The following is a 26185-nucleotide window of genomic DNA, read 5'->3' as shown; positions in this document are numbered from 1 at the left end:
CAGGAAGATCTACTTCTAACCCAGATCGTTGAACTGGGAAGACTCACCTTTAACACAGATCTCCTGCCCCTATCCTGGGCTATGCCTTCTGCCAGAAGCCTACATAAGGAAGCCTCTATATGGAAGAAGAAGCTTTTGCTCTTGCCTTGGTAGCAAGTCCAATCCTTCGCTAGCATCAGGGATATTTCTTCACCAGTATATACTGAAGAGCAGCTGAGACATCCAATTTGTGAACTGAAGAACTACTAGATTATTGGACTTTCTGTTTATAGCCAGTGTTTGTTGGATTAGCTGGACTATAGCCTGTAAGTCATTCTAATAAATCCCTGTATATATGAAGAGGGATAGAATCATTCTATAGGTGATATATATATATATATATATGAACAATATATGGAAAGAGAGATTCATTCTATATAGAATATAAATATACTGCCTCTCTATCCTCATTCTTATAAAACATAAAAGAGGCAACCCTAGACCCTAGGAACACTGATTATTAAATGAGTTACTACTATAAGCTAAGAGTCTCAATGTTGAACAAAACACAAATATTTAGGAAATGCCAGGAGTTTTACTAATGTGTTTTATGAAAAAATATTATTCTCTTCTGTTTCAGAACCCCAGCAGTGTGTACAAAAACTGCATGGCCTTTTTTTTTTTTAATGAAGAGAAACTCATGGCTTTGTGGTTGGAAGTGTATGGTCTTAAGAGGATTGTACGAGGGCACGTCACTGAGATGATGACATGACTTTATTCCCGGAGAGGAAGAGGTCGAGGGAAATGAAGGAGCTGTCACTGGAGGATAAATCTTTCCAGGGGGAAATGTGGAAGAAGGAGACAGACAGCCCCTGGCCTCAAACCAGCTGATCAGTCTGTTGATTCCACCTGTCAACATAGAGGAGGCCACAAAGGGACCTCTGAATACTCTTAGGAGAGTTTTCTTTATCCTTATTTGCCACTGAGTTTTGTGCCAATTAATGTAAATTGCAAGGCATAGAAACCACAGGTATAGAGAAAACTTACTTTTTCCCTTTAATCTTTGGCCATTTTGATACTATGAGAATTTATAAACATCTGGATTTATTTTATGGAGAAGTACTTAACCACCTTTTTAGGATGAAATATGAAAGTGAAATGATTTTGTTTCTTCATGCTAAATCTAAAAAAATAAAATAAACAAAATAAAGTAAACTTCCCTAGAGTGCTTGAGGTCCTGGGTTTAATCTCTAGCAACATAAAGTTTTAAAAAAGACATCAAATTGTAGAGTAGAGCACAATCATTCTTATTTAGTTCATTATTTTTGGGCCCACTGCTTTTACTATTTCCTCAAAGACTAGTTGACATTCGGGTTATGTGTCCTCTCATTTTAAATAGTAAACATAGAAAGGGTATCATTAAGAAGTTAAAAGTGAGCAGTTATCTCAAAAGATTAATTTTTTTTAAATTGCTTTGGAAGTGGGTGAAATGACAGAAGGAGAAGCAGGAAGGTCTTATAAAAGGGTTTTCACTGGTCTTTGGTGGGGGGGGATGAGAAAATGGGTGTGTCAGAGTCTTGTGAATGCTAAGTAGGAGCTCTTCCATTGAGCTGTAGCTCTTGCCCTGGTAAATGTGTGCTTGTTTTGATCAAATTTATTTAAAATTTTTCATATGTACATACTGTATTGACACAATTTCCTGTTCCCTTTTCCCCCTTCAAACCTTCCCATGGCCCCCTAAAAATTTATGGCCTTTTTTCTTTAATAATTTCTCTCTCTCCCCCTTCCTGCCTCCTTCCCTCCCTCTTCCCTTTCCTCCCTCTCCCCCCTCTCTTACTCACAGAGAGTTAAATATATAATTACAATCTTCTGAGTCAGTTTAGTGTTGCTCATGTGTATGTTTTTAGGGCTGACTATTTGATATTGGATAGCCAAATATGGGGTTCATTCCTGGGGAAGAATAGCTCTCTCTGTCTTTAAGTACCTGTAGCTTTTTATCTAGGAGTGAGTCCCCATGAAATTCTCCCCATCCATGTTGGCATGGTAACTGGTGGTGTTGTTTTTCAGATCCTGTTTAAGAAGCCCTATGTTGAGATTTCACGGGTGCATTTCTTACAGCAAACTTCCTGGTCCTCTGGCTCTTAGAATCTTTATACCTCCTCTTCTGTGATGTTCTTTGAGCATTAGATGTAGGGATGTGTTGTAAATAGACATATCCATTGGAGCTGGGCACCTTATAGTCTGTTGTTCTCTGCATTTACACCAGTTGTAGTTTTCTGTAATGGTTTCTGTCTGCTGTAAAAAGTTTCTCTGATGAGGAATGAGAACTATGTTTATTTGTGGGTATAAGGATACATATTTAGGGTCTTGGGAATGGTGGCACATGCCTTTAATCCCAGCACTCGGGAGGCAGAAGCAGGTTGATTGCTGTGAGTTTGAGGCCAACTTGGTCTATAGAGTGAATTCCAGGATAGCTAGAGCTATGTAGAGAGAGACTGTCTCAAAAAAAAAAAAACATATTTAGAATGTAACTAGGGACTGTACTGGTTTATACAAATGCTAATGGCAGGTTTTCCTCTGAGATCCATGACCTCACTAGCCCTGGCTAGTTGGCTATGTTTACAGTTGTTTTCACTGTTGTTCTATTGTGAAGAGACACCATGATCATGGCAACTCTTATTAAAAAAAAGCCTTTAATTGAGGCTCGCTTACACTTTCATCATAGTGGTGGGGAACGCTGTGGCATGCAGGCAGGCAGGTGCTGGAACAGTGGCAGAGAGCTACATCCTGATCTGCAGGTAGAGAAAGCCAGGGCTTGGTGTGGGCTTTTGAAACCTTAAAGCCCACCTCAAGGCCATTCCTACTCCAATAAGGCCATAACTCCCCTAGTCCTTCTAATCCTCTCAAATAATCCACTCCCTGGTGATTAGGCATTCAAATATATATATCAGCTTATGGGGGCCATTTTTATTCAACACAACAGTAATAGGCATGATTTTCCTTCTGTTGAGTGGGCTAATTGGACAGCTATCGATTATGGTCAAATTGTAAGAGCTACCATTGCACCTTCAGGAACACCCTGCAGTACTGGTATAAGTATATTACTTGTGATACTTTCTACCCACTCTGAAGTAGATGTGATACTCTCAAGTTTGATACCTTTCCTATGGTCTGTTGGAACATTCAGAAGACATTTGCGATTATATTATTTAGAAGTTTACTTAAAATATTTTTATTTTATGTGTATGACTGCTTTTGTCTGCATGGATGTCCTTACTGTTGTATGTACCTGGTGGCTGTGGAGGCAAGAAGAGGGTATTGGATCCCCTAGAACTGAAATTACAGACAGTTGTGAGCCATCATGTGGGTATCAGAAACTGAACTCTGGTCCTATGGAAGAGCAGCAAGAGTTCTTAACCTCTAAGCCATCGTTCTAGCTACCCTGAAAGCTTACTTTAGGAAAATATTATGTATTAGAATTACTAGTAAGGAATGCCTTAGTAATGACTTACTAGTTTTCTGCTATCAATGACAATAACATTGGTTATAACTTGAAAACAATTTAAAAATAATTTATTTTCAATTATGTGTACATATGTGTGTCTTGTGTGGGCTTCTGCATGTGTTTTCAGTGAACTCCAGCACAGAATATCAGATCCCCTGGAGCTGTAGTTACAGATGGTTGTTAGCCACCTGATGTGAGTCCTAGGAACTTAATTTTGGTCCTTTAGGGAAAGCAGTATGGACTCCTAACCCCTGAGCCATCATCTCTCTAGTCTCTAGATAATTTTTAGTTTATGACTTTTTAAGGTTGACTTTCTCTCCTTCATCTCTCTCTACTTTGTAGGTATGTTGTGATTTCAACCCAGAGATCTGAGCCTCTTACATCTTGCTTACGTTTAAGGGAAGATACATTTTTAATACAAAGGACACATATCTGTCCTTCCATGATGGCAATTTACTTCTCTGGGCAGCCAGTGTTCATGTTTCTTCATCTGTGCTTTGCTTTTACTTTTAAAAAGTGGGTTTCTTTTTCTTTGTCTGATGTCTTCTGACTCCATTTATAAGTGATTACCTCTCTTCAAACCACATGGATATTTTAATTATAAAGCATCCTTGTGTTTGTGCTTTTTCTCATCACATTTGTGACTATAATCCTGACATTTATTCAGAGTCTCATACATGAAGAAAGTGAATTACAGTTTAGGTAATATAAAGACTACTTCTAGATGCTTCTCACTGATCCTCAGGGATGTAATACAGGAATGCAAGGTTTTAGGATGTTATAACATGTGACAGCATGCCAACATGCAATGCTTTAAAAAATTGTAGGTCCTCAGGTAGTAGATCAGTATTTATCCCTGGCATACAAATGGACTTTGGGTGCCCGCCCCATGATGAGGGATGCTCTCTCAGCTTGGACTCTTGGGGGAGGGTCTAGGCCCTGCCCTGAGCTAAATGACAGACTCTGGCAATCCCCCATGGAGGGCCTTACTCTCCCTGGGGAATGGAGTGGGGATTGGGGGGCCTAGTGGAGTGAGGTGGGGGGGAGGAGGAGAGGGAGAAGGAGCTGGGATTGACATGTGAAGCAAGCTTGTTTCTAATTTAATTAAAGAATAAAAAAAAAGTGAAAAAAATTGTACGGCAGAAAGTTCCCCAGCACTGCTTGAAACGTTTTGTACTGTGTGATTTTTCGTTTTTCGGCTGAGGTGCTCTCCCCTGGAAACCATGGGGTGTTGGTGCTTATGGAGTGTTAAGTAATCAACTCGGTGACCTTGGCTGACCTTCAGATCCTGGTGCAGATCACCCTGAGAGCCAGCTCTGTGTGGTGCTTTCTGAAGCATGCCTAAGCACAGGGAACTGCATTGAGTGTTCTTTTATTTCTTAGTCAACACTTGAAAATCCTTGGCAGTGGCTCCAGGCTTTGCACTAACTTTGAGGTTCTTTGTGCATTTTATTGTTTATTTTTAAACTCAAGTTGGGCAAGGCTAGATGAATTATGTTTCAGTTTAATTTCCTTTTTCAGAAAAGTAGCCAAACTAGGCAAAGCTATCATTTAAATTCAGGTGGAACTTTAATTTGCTGTGTTCCTAAGGTAGTGGCTCTCGGTATTTTGCAGTTCTGAGATCATGTGTGTATAAGATGTATGTATATGGGCCCACTGTGGCATGGGGCTGGGGTCAGAAGATGGACAACGTCATGGAGGCGACCCTCTCCTTCCATTTTTACGTGGGTTCTGGGACTCAAACACGGGGCAGCATTAGGCTTTTGTAGTAAGCACCTTTAGCCACTGAGCCATGTTGCCTGCCCAGCTTTCAATCCTTTTTTTTTTTTTTTTTTCGAGACAGGGTTTCTCTCTATTGTTTTGGAACCTGTCCTGGAACTCACTCGGTAGACCAGGCTGGTCTTGAACTCACAGTAATCCGCCTGTCTCTGCCTCCCGAGTGCTGGGATTAAAGGCGTGCACCACCAACACCCGGCTCCAGCTTTCAATCCTTTAATCTCTGTAGCTTACATCAGAATCATCCAGGTGATTCAGCAACTTCTGTCTCTAGACCTCTCATCCCAGGGAGGACTGCCTTAAAAGGGCCGGTGGGGAAAGAGGAGGCAGTACAGGCAGACATTGTACTGCATCTGTGAGAAAATGTAGTTTGTCGTGTGATGTGTAGCAGCTAGAATTGATGAGCTTCTGTGTTGGGAAAATCGGAGTGGAAAGAAATGGAGCTGTTGGTCTTAGACCATAAGTTTTTGGTTCTGAAGCTGAAGTTGGGGCCCTTCACCAGGGCTGCACAAGTGAAAAGATGAAGATTCTTGGGGGTTAGAACTTAAGTTTTAAATTATGGCCAGGGAGAAAGTTAGTGAGACTATATAGTATAATTTTCCTGGGAAGCTTTAGTGGAGATGGGTCAGGACTGGATGCCGTGAACGGGAGTGAGAGGTCTAGGGAATCATTTCATTCATTATCTGGGAAATTTAAAAGTATGTTTATGGCCGGGCGGTGGTGGCGCACGCCTTTAATCCCAGCACTCGGGAGGCAGAGGCAGGCGGATCTCTGTGAGTTCGAGGACAGCCTGGTCTACAAGAGCTAGTTCCAGGACAGCCTCCAAAACAATACAGAGAAACCCTGTATCGAAAAACCAAAAAAAAAAAAAAATGTTTATGAAAGACACATTTCTTATTTTGTCTTTGGTGTGTGTGTGTGTGCGCGTGTGTGCACATGCATGTAATTTGCTATGGGAAATATTGTCTTCAAGTAAAAATTTTCCTAATTTAGTTGGAATAGCTTTTTTGTGAAAATGTAGTAATATGTAGTTTTGAGTTGAGTTTCACTGAAATAAATAAAGCTGTTATTGCTAGTAGTGCTTGGCTGTGGATGAGGGTAAAATGGAGAATGAGGACTAGGTGTCTTGGTTTTTCACTGTTTGGTGTTCATAAACTGTGAATAAGTGTTTAGGTCAGATACATTTGGATGTAAATGCTGACTATGTGTCGGGGTCCATAAAGATGGCTCTGCTTCATCTTGACTCAGATCAGAAAGTTCAAAACTGTCCTTAGTCTTCCATGGTTAAAGTCATAAGACTTAAAGGTCTACAGTGTCACTACTGTAGGATGTTTGGTCTTGGTAGTGGATATCTTATCTAAATAACAACAGACTTGGTATGAGGTGTTGTTACTCTTGACCCTCAAGGCTGGAAAATGGGAAATTGAGTCTAAGGTGTGGTTACCAAATGCTTGGAGGATTAAGGGAAGAAAGTCTATATTTGTTCCTTATACATGATAAAGAAGGTTTTGCCATGCCCCTGTTTTGGTTGGGGTACTTAAAAGAATGTTGAAGAATACACTTGAGGTGTCCAGTATTCACTGGGTTGCCCTCCCGACTCTATCCTGTGTCTCTGTCTTTCTCTTAAGCATCTTTACCTGCTGTTCCTCAATCCATACTCTCCGTCTCAGGTACGAATCAGGAAAGTCATCTGAATCTGATCGAAACCCACAAAGACGGGCAAGAACAGACTGGCACCACAATGTGGACCTACACAGATGGCTACAACAAATATGTACGACAGTGCTTTGGAACTCTATCCCCTGAGTGGTCAGATACATTTGGGTTTAAATGTTGACTATGTAAGACAGCACTGTAGAACTCTATCCCCTGAGTATAACAGCTGTGACCACAGGATAGTTGTGACCACTTAAAGGAGAGTTGTGAGACCAGGCATATTGGTTTTTGATGTTCCCACAGAAGGAGGCATGCGGAGGGACAGTGGACTCTAACTTGAGATCCTCAGTTGCCTCTCCTCCTTGTACTTTCCAGACATTTATATACACGGTCCCAGGAGTTGCTGGAGCATACAGACTGTTAACCACTGGGAAAGTGTCCCTCAGCATTAGGGTGAGATGTCTTAAAGGTGAAGCATTTGGGGTTACCCACACTCCTGAAAGAAACCACACCTGTGCTCTGTGAGCCTCCTAAAGGTGTTGCTTCTTTAAGTGGACCTTGGAGGAATCATATTTTAGTTTGTTGTTGGAAGGAGTAGAAGTTTGTTTGCGTCCCCACAGGGAAAAGTTCTTATGACACTTGTCAGGGCATGGCAAAACCATCACTGAGTTTGGGAAGAACAATGACTTGGTTCATGTCCTGGGTAATGAGACAAAGAGCTGAAGCTGAGTTGTCTGAGGGTGGAGTGTCTGCATGGGAGCCCCTGACATGGCGATCTTCTGCCCTGTGTGTGACATGGTGTGCTTCCTTGCTGTAGAAGCATATGCAAGGTCCCTGCTTTGTGTAATAGAACACGAGATGAAGACGAGATGGCTTCCTGGCTGGAACTTGCTTCTGCTGGGGAAGAACTATAAGAAGAAAAGGAATGTAGTTATCCTCTGATTACATAAGGAAATTGTGTACAGGAGAGGGATGAGAGGGGGGGGAGAGAGACTAAGAGAGAGAGAGAGAGACTAAGAGAGAGACTGAGAGAGAGAAAGAGAGGAGAGAGAGAGAGAGTGCCTCTTATAGTCAGAGGGCAGGGCAAGGGGGGGCAGGCAAATCAAAACCAAATCAGATCTATGTGGAAGAACCCTACCTGGAATCTAAGGGCTTGGAACCTATGAGAAACAATGGATGATAAAATGGGAGAGGTTTCACTGCTTACTCAGACTTCTTACTCTCTCAGTCATCAAGGTTTTCAGTTGTGAACGAGAAACAGATAGTTAGAATGGAGTCTCTCTTCTGAGCAGGAACTATTTGTGGTGATATAGTATGGATTATTCAGATGTAGTATATGCTTTATGTACAGGTGTATTTGATGGTAAGTGTACAGCCATTGGGTAGGACATTGCTGAAATAGGGCCTAAAATGTGTGCTCCTTGGAGGTATATGTAGGTTGGTTAAACTTTCTAGGAATGTATCTCAATATTAGTATAATTGAGAAATGGAAGATCAGACGTGTCATTTCCTATGACTTTAAGTGTGAGACAAGTAAGTTTTAATGAGTTTTCTTGTGTTGTTTTGTGTGTTTGTGTTTGTGTTGAGTGTCTAGCTCAACCTGTAATTCGGTTTTAATGTGTAATATATTTAGGAGGTATTTGTTGATCTAGGCAGTAACCTAAAATTTTATTTTTGTTTGTATGTATGTATGTAAACCTGGGTGAATTTATATGTGCGTATGCATGCAGGTGCCTGCAAAGGCCAGAAATCATTGGACATCCAGAACTGCAGTTATAGATGGCAGTGAGCTGCCCAGTGTGGGTCCTGGGAACTAAACTCTGGTCCCTCTGCAAGAACAGTAGCCACTCTTAACCATTGAACCATCCCTCCAGTCCCTGGGTCTTATTCTTTGATCTGGCAGTATGTTTTCCATTGTGTATTTCTACTTGGCTGTTTGCCTAGGGCTCATGCATTTAATATAATTTTCCAAGTCTCAGCTATTAAATGACTCTTTAGTTAATTTCCGGCCCTGGATAAGCCCTGCCCTTACCCCCATGCTTTGATCAAAAGAGTAAGTTCAACTCTTCAATTCTGTAAATCAAAAGTCCATGGATGACTTCGGCCCCAGGGAACATTTGGTACTGCTATCTGGGCACATTTCTGATGATCCAGAAGAGAGGAACTCTTACCCAAGGGATGGAGGCAGGAAGGAAGCTTCTTATGCTGTAGTGGAAAGAGTATTTCCCGTGTCACAGAGGACAAAATGACTTATTACATAAAGCTTGAAGACTAGGGATCTTTTCAGGGGAGATTCCAGATTTTCATTTATCTGTTTGTTTGTTTTTGAGTTTTCAAGACAGGATTTCTCTGTGGCTTTGGAGGCTGTCCTGGAACTAGCTCTTGTAGACCAGGCTAGTCTCGAGCTCACAAAAATCTGCCTGTCTCTGCCTCCCTGGTGCTGGGATTAAAGGCGTGCACCACCACCGCCCGGCTTTTCTCTATTTTGTTTGTTTGTTTGTTTGTTTGGTTTTGAGTCATTTATCTGATTGTAGGGGTCAGACAGAGGTCAGTTCTTGCCCTCAGTTGTGTTGTGGCTGGCCTCTGTCCTGCAGCTCTGCTGTGTACTCTAGGCTAGATGCTGGTAAGCTGCTGTGCAATCCCGTCACACTGTCGGAGTGAAGATATTATAGCTGTGTACTACGGTACCCTTCTTGTTATATGGAGTCTGAGGATGGGACTTAGGTCATCAGTCTTGCCTGGCAAGCACATTCACCCACTGAGCCATCTCCTTGACCTAGATTCCAAATTTTCAAGCAAGTCTTGCTTTATAGGCAAGGAATAATAGTTTATTGAGCAATACAGGAGAGTTTAGAACATGTTTGGAGAATGGTTTGGTGTGTGTTATTTTGATTATATGAGGTTTGTGTTGTATAGAACATATTTAACACACTTAAGTTATAGCTAAGAAATTAGTGTAACGATATGATAGCTTACAGAAAACACGTTACAACATCTTATGCTTTATAACAGCAGTTCTCATCCTGCGGGTTGCAACTCCTTTGACGGTTGCGTATCAGATATCTTGTATATTCATAACAGTAGCAAAATTGCAATTGTGAAGTAGCAATGAAATAATTTTATGGTTGAGAGAGTCATGACAACATGAGGAACTATGTAAAAGGGTCACAGCATTAGGAGGGCTGAGAACCACTGTTTTATAGAGAGTTTCTGTGTACATCAGCATGGGAATACTCATTTGTGTGGCAAGCACTTCAAGTAATTGTTTAGTTTCCTCAATCTAAAGGTATTAGCTCTCCTCCCCCTCCCTCCATCCTTCCTTCCCTCCTTCCCTCCCTCCCTTTCCCACCTAAGACCTTCCACATGATAGGCAAGCTCTCTCCCCAGAGCCACAACCCCAGTCCCTCACTGTTTAAGACTGACAAAAAGTGTCTTGTTTGTTAACGACACACACACACATTTGTGTCTGGTTGTTTCACCATTCTGTGTCTGTGCCACATCTACGTGAATTGTCCTTAGAAGCCAGAATCCCCTGGAAATAGGGTTATACATGGTTGTTAGCTGCCACATGGGTTCATGGAATTGAACTCGGTCCCCCAATCGGTGATCTCTCCAGTCTGAAAAAAGGCAGAGGCAAGCAGATCTGAGTTCGAAGCCAGCTTGGTCTACAAAGTGAGTTCCAAGACAACCTCCAAAGCAATACAGAGAAACCCTGTCTCAAAAAACCAAGAAAAAAAAAAAAGAAAGGCTATCTTTAGGAAGATAAGTGGTGTTGCCATATTCTTGTATGCTTTTATAATCTTATTTTGCTTTCTTTGTGATGCTGAGGATGAATTGCTTTGTAGCCAAGCACCCTGGCATAGAGGTCCACCCAGATTTCTCTTTCTTCTTTACAGTTGTCCTCTCTCTTACTCAGAGTCTACACTTAGGGCCTGGCAGTGGTAAGGGACAGGAAATGCTTTGCAGTTGCATTTTCTCTTGGATAATCTTCATCGTGCTATTTCTTTTACTATGAGTCTTTCGAGCAACCTTTGGGAACTTTCCTTGCAGTAGAAACCTCAGATGAGCTCTACATCCAGGGTGGTGGAACACGTCTCTTGCGGAGTTTCTGTCTTTTATGTTTCTGAGACTCGGGAAGAAAATTGTTGTTGACCTGGGTAGGCTTTGAACCCATCATTTTGGGGAAGTATGAACAGCCATATTTTAGGAGAGTCCTTTTAGGATTTAGAAGTGACTTTTGATTATTATTATTATTTTGTTTTTTTTGAGACAGGGTTACTCTGTATTGCTTTGGCGCCTGTCCTGGAACTCACTCTGTAGACCAGGCTGACTTCAAACTCACAGAGATCTGCCTGCCTCTGCCTCCCAAGTGCTGGGATTAAAGGCGTGTGCCAGCAATGCCCAGCGTAATTATTATTGTTTTTAAAAAGTGACAGTAGAAGGCATTTGTGACTAGTAAGGCAGGATCTTTGAGGCCCCTTAGTAACTGTTCAAACTTGGAAATTTGTTTTTAACTTTTCGAGTTTTTCTTAGTTTCGAAATCACTAGTTTGGCATGGGTTAAATGAGAAAGCAACACAGAATCTGAAAATGTTTACTGGAGGCATTGCTCTGATTGCACGTGTCAAGGAGTTAAGTATAATGTAGTATGTCGAAAGAACATGGCTAGAAAATGATCTATTAAACGTAGTGGCCAGTGAGGGAAATAGCTCTCTTGGTTGAGAGTTTCTCAAAATTTTAATTTTGTACACATTTACGGAGACAACAAAGCACACAGTACTTTTCTAATTTCTTTCATTTCACTCTGAGGTCCTGTTATGGTGCTTTTTGTGTTATACGTAACTATTGAGCAAATGTGTGTCAGTTGGCACATGATTGCTCTTCAGTTATCGTAAGTCTCCCAAGTAGAAGACTTGAATTTGTAGTATTATGGTTGAATTCCAACAGTGTTATAAATTTGACTTTGAGCATGGGCTCAGTCTAGAGGGACACCCTGCAGAGCTCTGTTTCAGTGTTCTAATAGCCATGAATGGGTCTGATAAGGTTTCCACTGGTGTCAGTATTAGGCCCTGCACATTTCCATTTACTGAGAGATGCTATAAGCGATTTAGTAACTGTTTGGGGTGTGTGGGTAAGATATGAAGGATAAGATTGTATCAGGGTATCCTCAGATTCCCTCATCTAACTCTCTCAGGAGCATTAAAGGCAAGGTCTGCACCTTCTTGTTTGCTTTCGCTGCGGGGGGGGGGGGGCGAGGGGGCTATCACCCTGGGTGGTCCTCCCTAGGTCCCAAGGCCTGTTTCTCTTGCTTCTTAACCCTTCCATTCAGTCCTTGGGCCTCTCCCCTGTGAATACTTCTCAGGTGATGTCATTCAGTCTCAGAAGTCAAATTTTCATCTGTGTGTGCTGGCTACTTTCCAAACGACCCTTCTGCCATAGATTTCTGCCTTGAGTATCTTACTTTACTGTGTTACCTGTGACCTACAGTGTTTCGACTTTACCTGATAAATGACTTGACCATCTCGTCTAACCTCAAAGACAATGTAGCTACCTTGCATTGTTGGGTACAGGAGAAAAGATGGGCTGGGGGTTTTCTGTTATCTCTAAACAGTTTATACAGTTGAGTGTCTTAACACTGTTTAATAACCAGATTGTTCGCAATCTGTGTTCAATAGTTTTGTTGTGTTCTATTTGTTTGTCATTTGATGGTGTATAGTCTCAATTGTGAAGCTCGTTTTATGCCGTAACAAACTGATAACATAAAGTAGAAGAGAAAGGGGTATGTGAACTTTGGTTCAGAGAATTTGGAACTAAAATCCACCTCTTAGCATTCTTCATTTGTGTTAAATGACATTGTATGCTAGGATCTTTGAACACTTGCTTTTATTTTCCCTCCCCTTTAAATAAAACTGTTTTATGCTGTGTGGGAGGGATGTGAAATTTAATAAGTTATTTTTAAAAGAAGGTACTTAGTCATACATGATTGGAATGAGCATTATGCTGCTAGGGCAAAAACTGTTGAATTTCCAAGAGTGTTTTTCTCACATAGGTATTATTATTACTATTATTATTATTATTATTATTATTATTATTATTATTATATCAGGGGTGGTGGTATTTCTCTGGTGTCATTCTTTTGGTTCTGCACTAGCCAGATAGAACTGTGTTCTGTAGAAATGGCAGGTCTCAACCCGTGAGTCACAGATTTCCAACTTCACTGGGAAGCTGTCAACGAGAAGGCAGCTCCATTTATAGTTGGGAGGTGGGAGGGGAGGAAGGAGATGTGAGTTGCTTTCCTTTAGTGCAGTTTGCTTTTTTGAGAGAAGGAAAGAACGGGTGAAGTGTTCTAAGAAGCCATCTCTAACTTCTTTTGTTCTCACTGCCATTTGATGGGGTGGAAGGTGCTAGTGTGTGTTCTATTTTAAATGATGGGGATGGATGGGCTTCCATTAATAGAGCTTCCATTAATAGAATAGGAGCCTGCAACCCGGCAGATTCCTAGGTTCCTGAGTGGATTCTGGCACTTTGAATGGAAATGACCCCCTTTTTTTGAGGTAGTAGTGTTGGGAAATTTCTTACTTGTGCCTCTTGAAGAGTCACTTCGTGTTCCAGAGTTGGTCAAAAGTCCTAGATTTCCCTTCCCTTTGAAGGCAGATTGACTTGTGGTGTATGTAACGTTAATGTTTTGCCTGGGGAGATGCTTTTATTTGTGAGAGCACTGGCTCTCCAAGAGTCGGGACCTGAGTTAGAAGCCCTAGTACAGGTAGAAATCTGGCCATGGCTGCACATGTTTCCAACCCTGGTAATGAGGGCCGTGGATGGACGAGAAGATCAAGAGAGCCCTCTGGCCATCCAGCCCAGATGAAAAGGGGAGTTGTGGGTTCGGTGAGAGACTGTGGTAGTTTCAATGTAATTGTCCCCTGGAAGCTCATGGAGAGTGGCACTGTTAGGAGGTGTGGCTTTGTTGGAGAAAGTGTGTCACTGTGGAGGTGGGCTCTGAGGTCTCTTCAATGTTCAAGCCATGCCCAGTATCTCATCTCACTGTTGCCTGTGGATCAAGATGTAGGATTCTCAGCTTCTTCTCCAGCACCATGTCTAGCTGCATCCTGTCCTGTTCCACCATGATGATAATGGACTAAACCTCTGAACTGTAAGCCACCCCATTAAATGTTTTCCTTTATAAGAGTTGCCATGGCCAGGGTGTCTCTTTAAAGCAGTAGAAACTCAAACTAAAACAGAGACCTTATCTCACAAGGCAGTGTAGGGCAGAGCCATTGAAGAAGACATCTGGAGTCTTGCTCTGGGCTCCATAAGCTCCTGAACTTATAAGAATGTACCAATTATACACACCATACACACAGTATACATATAATATGTACATGTGCATACAAACATACATTGTAATGTACACATACAATACAAGCATATAGTACATATAGTCAATGGACATAACACACAGACACACAAGAAAAAATTGTGTTCTTTTCTGTGGTTTGAATGTGTTTCCCAAAGCTCTGGGAACTTCACTGCAGTGCAGGAGTTTTGGGCGTGGGATGCTTAAGGTGACATAGCTCTGCTCTGCTGAAAGGATGGGTAAACGCAGATACTGGGGGTGGATTAGATAGAGTAGGAGTAGCACCTGGTGAAAGGATTTGTTTGGTCTGTTTCTCCTCTTTCTCTCCACTCATTCCTTCTCACTTTCCACCTCACTAGATGTGGGTCTCCTTACCTTAGACTTCCAAATCTCCAGAACAGGAAGAAATGTCCGTGGAACTCTGTCCTAGCAACACAAAACACGCAAAGGCACAACCATCCTGTCATCTGAAGAACACGTGCTTTAAGTTGTCCCTGCTGTCTCCCTCCAGCACACGCCTGCCTTCAGCCTCACCCAATGCATATCCGGTGTATATAAAGCAGACACTGGCTGCAGCCTTTTCCTACTTTTGGATGCCTATGGAAATCAGCCTCCTGGACCTCATTTCTTGTCCCCCTTTTCACTAATTTCTCTGTTAAAAGTTGTGAGCAGGTGTCCAGTCCTGGAAGCAACAGTTGGAAAGTGGAGATTACTTGGTGGTTTGGAGAGGGACCAAGTATCTAGGGAGGTCAGCTTCTCTGATGTCAACATAGTTTCCCAAAAGGCAACACCCAGGTCAGCTGGTGCCACCCAGGGCAGGGCCAGGCTGGGCTGGGTCTCCAGGAAGCTTCCTGGCTTTGCTCTGGGAAGTACCCTGGGGATATAATCATTTGACCTGCTGCAGTTATTCTAGCAGAGGGAGCCAAGGAAACTTATTCTGGTGGCATCGAGGAGACTGAACCTGGTGCGTGACTGCGTGGAGTTCCTGGGAGAACATCAAGAATTCAAATTTACTTTTGTTTTGATAGAGGAGGCTCCGAGTGGTGGTAGGTGGGACTAGAATTTAAGAAAACATTTTTGTTTACATAGGTGTGGAAGGGCCTTTGTGTACTGTGTTGAGCTTATGGAGGTTAGAAGAAAACTAGTGGCAGTTGGTTCATTTCTTCCATCTCATGGGTTCCAGGGTGGAATTCAGTTAATCAGTCTGGGAAATAAGAGTCCTTACCTGCTGAGGTATCTCACTGGTACTAAGCCAGACTTTTCACTGTGTTAAGTTTCTGCCTTATCTTAGGGCATATCTAAGCTACTTTGGATGGAGCAGTAGAACTCTGCTGGCTGGCACCCACTGGCAAATTAACATCTATCAAACTGCTATCAGATAATGATGGAAGTGGGCTTTTCAGCTGTATAGACATTTTTCCCCTCCAGTTAGGTAAGGCTTTGGAAAACTTAAAGGACGTGTAACCACGGCAGGCTCTGGTAACCCGAGGATGGGTGAAGAGGGCTGGCTTGGCGCCAGTGAAGCTATGCAGACGATGAGTGTACCTGGGTGCCTCACCCAATGTTTTTACATTCTTCCAGACGCAATTTCTGGTCGTCATTTATTTAAAGCTGTACCTTTAAAAGAGGTCAGAGAAAGTATAATATGAAAGAGTATTGAAGACTATGTCTCATTCAAATGTGTCTCTTTGGGGGAAAAGGCTTCTGTGTAAAGGAAAAGGTGACTGGCAGCCAGCTACTACCCCAAGTCCAATAGGCTAGTCAAGGTGGAGAATGGCAACAGGGAGTCGTGGAATGTCTCATCTCCTTGCTTGGTCTGGGTTACGAAGTTTGAGTCTCACTGCTTCCCAGTGAGGCTAGGCTCTCCTGTTTTATAGGGGAGGACTTGGAGCAGTGAGCTCACAAGACCAATTTCTTGCAGATGATTAAAGGGAGCAAGGGTACATGCAGAGGAAACCCTGAGAAGTGCCTCCTGAGCCAAGTTGTCTCCTCATGGGAGGACCTCACTTCTCAGCTCTTCAGAGAGAGCATCCTCTGACTAACATTTACTTCTTTATTGATTCCGACCAGTGTTTAAAAACCCTTGAGTGGTAAAGAAAGGACCAATGTTATGACTTACAAGTTCTTGCATATACTAGGTAGCGGTTAGGGTCAGGTGATGACAGCTGTGTGAGCCCACAGTTGGCGCAGTTTGGAGGCCCATGATGGACACAGGTGTACCAATCCTTGGCCAGGCATCAAAGGAATTTCCAGTACTATTCAATTGACACAATGAAATAGTTAGCTCTGCTTGCTATTTTATGAATATTAAATGTTGTATTTAAAGTTAGGGCATGAAGCCGGGCGTTGGTGGCGCACGTCTTTAATCCCAGCACTCGGGAGGCAGAGGCAGGCGTATCTCTGTGAGTTCGAGACCAGCCTGGACTACCAAGCGAGTTCCAGGACAGCCTCCAAAGCCACAGAGAAACCCTGTCTCGAAAAATCAAAAAAAAAAAAATAAAGTTAGGGCATGGTCTGAGGATTAAATAAGAGCTATCTGTATATTCAAGATAGTCAGCTTTAAATATTATCTGAATATTACCACTTTATCCTATTTACAGTAATTTTTTTACATAGGTAAGCCTTTGGTTTTTTTTTTTTCAGATATCGCCAGGCATGATTTGGCATGCTTTGGCATGCTTTTGTTTTTGTGTGTCACTGGTTTGGTTATTGATGCTCAGTTTTCCAGAGTTGCATTCTATTGCAGTGTCAGAGGAAACCAGGAGACTGGGGAGGTGACTCAGTATAGCTCTGTGAGTATAGGGACCTGAGTTTGAATTCCCAGCACCCAGCTGGGAACCTGAGCATGGATGCTTGTGCCTGTAACTCTGGCCTTGGAGTCGGGAGGTGTGGGTCCCAAGACTTCACTGGCGAGCTACTCACCTAAATAGTGAGATTTGGTTTACTGGGAGGCCCTGTCTCAATACAGTGAGGAGGAGAGCCATAACAGAAGATTCCCCGTGTAGTCCTCTGGCCTCTGAACAGGTGTACATGAGTGCATGCCTGCCCCAACCCTAACTGTGAGTAGCAGTGGAATCAGAGTCAAACTGGAGAGAAGTTAAAAATAAGCTAATGCAGTTTATTGTTTTTTTCAACATGTGAATGTCAAAAAAAGCTCCTAGGTCAGTGGTTCTCAACCTGTGGGTCATAAACCCTTTGGTGATCAATCAATCCTTTCATAGGGGGGTCACCTACGACCATTGGAAATCACATATATTTACATTACAATGCATGATAGTAGTAAAATTACAGTGATAAAGTAGCAACCAAAATAAATTTATGTTGGGGATCACCACAACATGAGAAACTAGAATAAAGGTTGAAAACCACTGCCCTAGGTGTTTGTTTTTAGAGCTTTTCTTGCCAATTTGCCTTTCAGAAAAAGCCAGAAAAATGTATTTAGTGAATGAGAATATGTGTGTATCTTGCATTATGCTGATCATATGAAATATTTTTATGCACTTCCCAAGTAGGCAGACCCTTTATTCCTGTACTAGAGACAGCACAGAGTAAAATCACAGAGAACTTTTTATACTCTCATATTGGGCAAAACGTTGGAAAAGAAATTGCAGGGTTAGAGGAAATATTCAATGGTAGAATGCTTTCTAGCATGCAGTGCCAGGTTTGGTTCTTAGCACCACAAAAACGAGCAAATGCAGGCAGAAGGTGGTGGTGAATATAAGATAAGGAGGGAGTAAGATGAAGTTAGGGAGTGTTGTGTTAGGCCACTTGCAACTTAAATGTCAGCGTCCTGCACAGGACTTCCCTAGGGAGCTCTTGTATAAATGGTGGAGAGTGGAAGACAGGTGTTCCCCCCCCCCCCCCCGCAACAGTCTGAGGACTAGTCTTGAGGAGTTAATGTTTCTACTTTGTGTGTTTCCTCTTATCTGTTGAAATGGGATGTTATCTCTAGTTTATCAATAGGAAATGGAATCTCTGAAAGCAAATGGCCCAGATAAATAGAACCACCGCATGGAAGCCACATCTGTCCCTAAAATGCTCCCTCCTTCAACATGGCGTCATGGCATGTCCAGTTGGGACTCAGTTGTTCTGGTGGAGTCACTAATCTTAGCAGATTTTATTTTCTGTCCCGGATTGTTACCTTGAGCTTCCTCTTTCTAGTTGTTAATTTAAAAGTTCTTAGAGGTGTGTCATGTGGCCACCCCCTGGGGTGTGTGTCTGTGTGTGTCTGTGTGAACTCTACTCCAGCAATCTAAGGCCATGTGAATTCCTGGCATTATGTGTTTCAGTGATAGGAAGCTAATTTGGCTGGCCTGTGGGTGTCGGTGTTCTGCAGCACGTTGTAAATGCTCATACTTAGAAAGGAATGTAAAGTGAAGGGCACAAATGCAAGGTCACTGCTATTGGATCTCACACAGAATAGCCTCGCCTTGCGTTTCCAAAGATTGCTTATCATTGTAAAAAGTCACACCCCGATGGACTGGCAGCATTCATTGCAAGCTGTTGAAAGGAGGCAGACCTTCAAGATGGCTCTAGGATCCCTGATGCCTAAAGACCCCTGCATCCTAAAGACCCCTGCATCCTAAAGACCCCTGCATCTTAAAGACTTTCGTACTTTGGATAATTTACTGTTTGAAGTGACATGTTGCTCATCAGTAGCTCTTAGTGATTTCTAAAACAGAATGCCATTCATCTTTGCAAAATGACTTTCTCTTAATTGAAGACATAAATTGTAATTTGAGAACTTCAGCTGTGAAATTTCTCCAGATTATTTTTTGAATCATAGTACACAAACAGAAAAAAATATAATTCATAGATCGACTTAGGGCTTAGGAGATGGTTCAGTTGATAAACTTCTTGCTCTTCAAGAACAAAGACTTGAGTATGAACCCAGAATCCATGCTAAAAATAGTCCATAAACTGATAAATTTCAGGTCAAAGGTTCCTTGGGAAGAAAGCACAGGTAGCTGGTGTCGGGACCAAAACTCAAATTCCCAGCATTGGAGGAAACCTTGCTCTCTGCCGCTTGTCTCTCCTGTTCCCTACCCAAGGGTCCCAAGCTCTGTCTTGAGTGTAGCAGCAGATTTTTCTTTTGTTGCTTTAGCACTTTTATATTATCTGTCCTCTACTTTTCCCATTGCTTGTGATTCTGACCCATATGGTAGAATGAGGTTGCATGCTGTTCAATCCCACGGCCGTTTCCTGCTTCACTGTGTCCATATTCCATAATATAAGGATGGTAGAAGGCTCCTGTGTTGACTTTTGCTAAACAAAAACCCCACTGTTCTTGGGTCTTAACTTGGAAATGGAGTTACTGGGTTGTGGGCTATGGGCATGTTTAGTTTACACAGATGCCCTCAAATAGGATCAGAGTATTAATGCACCAAACATTTCTACCAGCAAAGTGAGGGCTTACGGATTTTCCTGTTGATGCTTTTTTGGGGGGTTGGAGCTGAATAAGTTCATTTTGTTTCACGTTTGTTCTGTGAAAAGGAATTGTTGTAGATACTTGGAAAGCTGATTTTAGCCTTTGTCTTTGTATTCACTCTCCATTGATTTTTTTTTCTCCACATGATTGACTGTGTACATGTTACCTGCTTGGTATATGGAATATATTCCACATATATGTTGACAGCAAATGCAGGTGCATATTTCTTTTTACTACTTACAGTTATGCTGCAAAGCTTAGATACCATCTAGCTCAGATTTTCTGCAGTGTGATTCTCAGTGATGCCCTATGTTAGTATTGATGGGCAATCCATGAGTGTTTGAGGGAGGTCCCATCTGTCTGCTAACACACTATTAAGTCTCTTCAAACCTGAGGTGGTATCTGCTTCATTCTGACTTTCTCATAAGCATCATGCCATTTTACAGGCCAACAAAAATGTCAGACATGCCTGTAATAGAATTCAGACTGTTCAGCTCAAAGTTCATGGCTGCTTCTCCCCCCCCCCCCCATGGAGTGTCACTAGCTAGCCCAGGTTGGAATTCACTAGACCTAGTGTCATGAGCTCACAGCGATCTGCCTACCTCTGCTTCCCCAGTAATGGAGTTAAACCGTCAGGTCCCACCCCTGCTTCATGGCCCACTTTTTTTTTTTTTTTTTTTTTTTTTTTCGAGACAGGTTTCTCTGTATTGTCTTGGAGGCTGTCCTGGAACTCATTCTGTAGACCAGGCTGGCCTTGAACTCACAGAGATCCGCCTGCCTCTGCCTCCCGAGTGCTGGGATTAAAGGCGTGTGCCACCAACGCCCAGCTCATGGCCCACTTTTAAAGCTGTAATTTTCAACTTCGGCAGGACCAGGTTCTCTAAGTAGTTTGCAGAGGGTTTTCTTGGCTGAAACATCTGTGGACATTGGTGGGAAAACTTAGTGCAAAGCCCTTTGTTTGCTTTTCTTCTTTCAGATGTTTCCCAATTTTCCTGTCATATGCACACTTCGATTTTTGCTTAAAACCCTTCAGATTGGATTTAAACACTGCTTACAGAAGACTGAATATAACTCACCAGATTATTATGGATAAAATAAGAAATAGGGCAATTAAAAAAATCAATGGCTGTGGGAAAATTCTTGTGTTATATTCTCTAAGATTTCTGAATGTCCAAGGTGATTTTAATACTGATGGACCTTTATAATGAAAATGAATTTTAGTTGTAGTTAATAATTTAAGGTCCATGGATATTATTTAATCGATATGTTCTCTTTCTTTGCAGGCAAGAAGAGACCGACAGGAGACTGAAAAACGTAAGCTGTATTTAATGGAGTGTTATAAATAGATTTTCCTTTATGTTCTGTAAAATCATAATGGATCTAAGAATATACTCTGTGTCATCTTTTCTAATTAAAATTTACCTAGAAACCAGTTAGTGTAAGTGTATGTATATATAACTCATCATTAGACTTTGTGTAAATCTGACTTTACCACATGAAGAGATTAGGTTTCAGGGCCTGGTTGTTATGTTTCTAATTTGTAAATATCAAACTCAATTTAAAAGTTTTAGGGGAACAAGCAGGAAATTATCAAATTAAATGGTAAGTGATGCCATTATTGCTTAAGAACTCTAGGTAATTCCTCAGTGTAGGCTGATAGCATGTACTTAATATGGTACAAGCATACAGGAGTATCTAAAAGTAACAGCTCTTAGATTTAAAATATTTAAAATTTAACAATTAAAAAATTTTAAAAATATACTCATCAAGCAAGCTGAGAATTACTGACTTTAGGTGTTTATTAGGTAGTTTTGTTGGAAAAACATTGGCATAAAGCTTTTTTCACGTGTGGACCAGGGAGGCACCTCAGTTGGGTAGATGAGCTTGCTGTGCAAGCTTGGTGGCCTGAGTTAGATCCCTGGAAGCCACACTCTTAGGGTGGTGAGATGGGGGTCAGACAGGAGAATCACCCAGAAACTCATGGCCTGGCATACCTAGTGGAATGTCAAGAAACTAGAGAAGACCCTGCCTCAAAACAAATGTAGAAAGTGAGAATCAGCTTCTGGAAGGCGTCCTATTTTGTCTACACCTGTGAAGCCTATCTTTCTCTCTCTCTCTCTCTCCCTCCCCCTCCTTCCCTCCCGCACCAATCCACTGACCTTGTTCTTGTCATTTAGGTTTTGATAACTTTATACTGGCTGGGAAGAAGAGCACAAACTAACCCCTACTATAATGGTCCCTACCTCAATCTGAAAGCCTTTGAGACTCTGTTGGGACAAGCTTTGACTAAGGTAAGGAACAAGGACCTTCTGTGTGAGATGACTACTGTGAGATGCTCCTACTTCATCATGTGCGCTTCCCTCCCACCTCCATGGAGGTTGTCTGGGCTCCTTCCTAGACAGGGACAAGTCAGCAGGTTGGCTGCTCGTTTTCTGGCATAATATGCGTCTTTCAGGGAGTAAGTTATCTGTTCCAGAGCAGTATAGAATTTTATGTCTTTAATTTTAGGTAATTTGATGACACATGCACATGGCTTTTTATACACTATATAACTTAACTATTCCTATACTCATTATGAGCTCAATCTGCAGTAAAAGGCATTTTTAGGGCTATTAGCATTTATAGGAGTTACCCAGTTTCCTTATATTAATCTGTGCTTGTCATGGGTAGTTGTCTAGGGACCACATTCCAATGTCACCACACTGCTGGTGTTCATTGAGGAGTAATACATAGTAAGTGAAACTTCATAAAGGTTTTCCTAAGTCATATAAGTTATCCCCAACTTGCTATGTAGCTAAGGTGACTTTGAACTCCTGATCTTCCTTCCTCTACCTCCCTACTGCTGAGATTGAAGGCAAGAGTTACGATTGACTCCTAAGGAGATTTTGAAGTTAGAATCCTTGTTTTTGTCATTTTTAGTTTTTTATTTGTAATCTGTCTGTGTATCTGTGTGTCTGTGTGTCTGTCTGTGTGTCTGTCTGTCTCTCTCTCTCTCTCACTACACACACACACACACACACACACACACACACACACACGGGAATACACATGAGAATGCTGGTGACTTTGGTGGCCAGGAGAGAGCATCAGGTGCCCTGGAGTTAGGGTTACAGGAGATGTGAGCTGCCTGATGTGGGCGCTGGGACCTAGAGCAGCAAGTACCCTGAACTGCTAAGCCCAGAGTCCTTGTTTTTTCTGTACATTCCTGCTCTTCCATATTCTGGGGCCATTGCAACAGGCTTTTGAAGCTTGTGGGCTATTTGAGAAGGACCAAGTGCTGAGTCCAAACAGTGATTTTGTTTTGCCAAAAAAAACCCCAAAGACAAAAACAAACAAAAAAACCCACCTTCATTTATAGGACCCTAGTTGAAAAACTAATTTCTCTGTTTTCCTAATTCATCCAGGGCATTTATAAGAATTGAAAGAAAATAAATGCTCAAAATGATAAAACTCCATCTATATAGCAGTACTTGCTTTGTGACACTTTTCTGATGATTAAACAAGAAAGATGTTTAGTGTTTCTGACACATTATGAGTATGAAATAAATGTTATGATTAGAGCAGATGAATATTTGGACTTGATAAAAATAATTGCCTTTGCCTATATCTACTCATGTCTTTGAAAATACTTTGGCTGCATCTGGCCGTGTATATACTATAAAGAGATGAGATCACACTTTTTCCCTTTGATTGTAAGGAACTGATGACTTTAGGTCTGGGGAGATAGCTTGGTTGGGAAAATGCTCGTTGTGCAAGCATGAGGACATGATGTGACCCCTGGACCCATGCAGTAAAGCAGAGTATGGTGATACACGCATGCAGTCCCAGCATAGAGGAGGCAAGGACTGGAGGATTTGGGGCCTCACCGGCATTATAGCCTGCTGGGAAAACTACAGACTAATAAGACACCCTGTCTTGGTCTCAGGAAACACGAAACAACAAAAGAAATACAAGATGGTTGTCTCTTGAAAAAAAAAAAAAACAGACACTGGAGATTGACCTTTGACCTCTACACACATGTGCCTGCATGAGCATAAATACTCACAGTGTGTGCATCCACACATGTGCAGTGTATGTGTACAGGAACACTCAGAAGAGAGTTAGGAGTTCTGTCCTCACATGCTTTGGATGAATTGATTGAGATAGCAGTTGAGATACTGCCACACATTTGTTGGAGAATGACTGACTCATCCACCAGCAAGCATAGTTGCCTGAGAATGTATGGCAGTTCGGTCCCTGCCATGGAAAGGGGGTGAGGCTCAAGTGAGAGAATGGCAGGGAGTTGTGGGTGCAAGGGAAACCTGGGTTCACATCTGTTTGAACTAAGGAACTATGCAGTTAGGAGTGACAGGATATGGGCTGGTGGACTAGTGCTCTTTATAGCTGTTCCTGGTTTTTATGGCAGTGACTCAGGATGAGTAATCTCAGGGCAGAGTCTGTGCTCAGAATGCCTTTTTAAAGACTGTTCAAAGTCATTGATGTCAATGTCAGGATGGTCAGGAGACTCTTTTTAATGGGTAAGCCTGTGGTTGAGTCCTACTCTTCCATTAGCTGGTGGGAAGAGACACACGAGGCACCTGAACGTATCATTTGTTTTGTGTCGGTTCACTTAAAATGAAAGGTGTCGTGTCAATCGTACTTTCCTAGTCACATGGCAGTGAGGATGCCAATTGGAAATAGCAACGAAACCGTATTCAGCGGAAGCTGCTGCATTTGAGTCAGGTTATAAGTTGGGAATGACTGACTTTGGGGGACTTGTCAGAGTGAAGTCCTCAAAAACCAGGCTGCAGGGCCAGACTTGGGTTATTTATAACAGGTCACATGGCTCATTATCAGTCATGTTAACATTGATAATGTCAGAAGTCATATTGTGCTAACTCTGAGGTTTCAAAAAGTCAGTTCACAAAACCTGGTGGAGCTAAAGATTTTCTTTACAATGTTACTCTTATTTTGAGAGTAGACTACTGGCACTGAGCTTGACTTCCCCATGTGCTTGGAAGTGTCAGGTGAAGGTAGATACTGGCATTTTTCATGCCAGAATGTCAACTTTAATGCTGGCGTGGAATCTCTGTACTAGCCGTTCTTGGCATTTCAAACACTTGTCAGACAACTGACTCACGAATTGATGGTCTGACTTGGCAGAAGTCTGCTTGAAACAGCTGCTAATTACTTGTCATGATCACTTGCCAGCCCTTCTCCATACGTTGAAAGTATTCACGATAAAATGCTAAGACAACAACACTTGGAAACCTCACATCATTACTACCTGATACAGTGTTGTTTGCATTTTGGCTTTATTTAGTAGTGTCTGCTATCTATATGTGTCTTCCCTTAACCATTTGAAGACAAATTCAGATACCATACTTCATTCCTGGATTCTCAGATTCCATCTCTGAAGAGTAAGGATATTTTTATCCCTAGTGCATGAATGGGCTTTTGGAGCCCGATCCCTACAGAGGGTTATTCTCTCAGCCTAGGAGTGTGGGGAGGGCCTCAGTCCTGCCCCAATGATGTGACAGACTTTGATGATTCCCATGGGGGGGCTTCACTCTCTCTGAGGAGTGGATGGGGGGTGGGATGTGGAGAAGGGGGGAATGGGAGGACTGGAGGGAGAGTTAACTGGTATTGGTATGTAAAATAAGATTGTTCTTAATTTAAATAAACACATTAATGAAAAAGAGTAAGGCTATTTTCCTGTATAGCTATAATATACACTTAGGAAATCTCATCAACATTCATCATCATTTATTATTGAATCTGTTTCCTGTGGTCTCCCAACTTTTTAATAGTTTTTCCAACTGTTTTTTTATAGTTTTAAAAAATTAAATCAAGATTTAATTCAAGCTTGCGTGTTATATTTTGTTATTAATTCTTATGTTCTTTAACTTGTCACCTGAGGTTAACTTTGTTGATTTTCATTTATGTCCTATAATTTTTAAGAGGTCAGTTAAGTTTTGGCATTAAATTTCAGAGGCGTGTTAATTAAATTGGCTTATTTTGGGAAAGTTCTACATAAGGTATATACCGAGATATAATGTCTTTTGCTGTATTTCCATGTATCTCTTAATCATATAAGAGCCAAAAAAACCTATTTTATTGCCGTGTAAGGAAGGAAAGTTTTAGAGTCAGCAAGCTTGTGTGCTACCCTTAACTCAATAAGAAAGCAGCCTGGCTGCCAGCATCCCAATCTAAGTTCCAGAATCATGAACAGAAACAAATTCCGCGATGTGCACACTCCACCGCTCTTTAAAACAATAGAATCTCTTTTTGAGATCTCATAGGGTATCAGAAGTCATTCTGGTCTTGTGTTTAGCATAAACTACCTCAGATAGTCCATGGGGAGAGAATGAGACATCTTAAATATGTGCCTCCCTTTTGGGTGTCTCCCTTAGGATTTTTTTCTCTTTGATTCCTTTCATCTTTTCTCCCAGACAAAAAGATAAACCACTGACCAGCATTTCAAGACAGTTTTTTATTAATATTTTCAT

General features: G+C 41.8%; 1 protein-coding gene across 5 annotated transcripts in view; it reads left to right on the top strand.

The window, feature by feature from the left end:
- The window catches only part of Lmo7 (LIM domain 7), a 203882-nt gene that overhangs the window by 126144 nt on the left and 51553 nt on the right, over positions 1-26185 (top strand). For all 5 annotated transcript variants that reach the window (XM_040751294.1, XM_040751388.1, XM_040751438.1 and 2 more), the window contains 2 exons: positions 20981-21011; positions 21875-21988. In XM_040751294.1, coding sequence (XP_040607228.1) covers positions 20981-21011; positions 21875-21988 — 145 coding nt within the window. The remainder of the gene's footprint in view (positions 1-20980; positions 21012-21874; positions 21989-26185) is intronic.

The sequence above is a fragment of the Mesocricetus auratus genome, unplaced genomic scaffold (assembly GCF_017639785.1).
Source record: "Mesocricetus auratus isolate SY011 unplaced genomic scaffold, BCM_Maur_2.0 Super-Scaffold_2245, whole genome shotgun sequence".
Classification (NCBI taxonomy): domain Eukaryota; kingdom Metazoa; phylum Chordata; class Mammalia; order Rodentia; family Cricetidae; genus Mesocricetus; species Mesocricetus auratus.
Note: the sequence above shows the minus strand (reverse complement) of the source record. Positions and strands in the feature narration are given on the sequence as shown.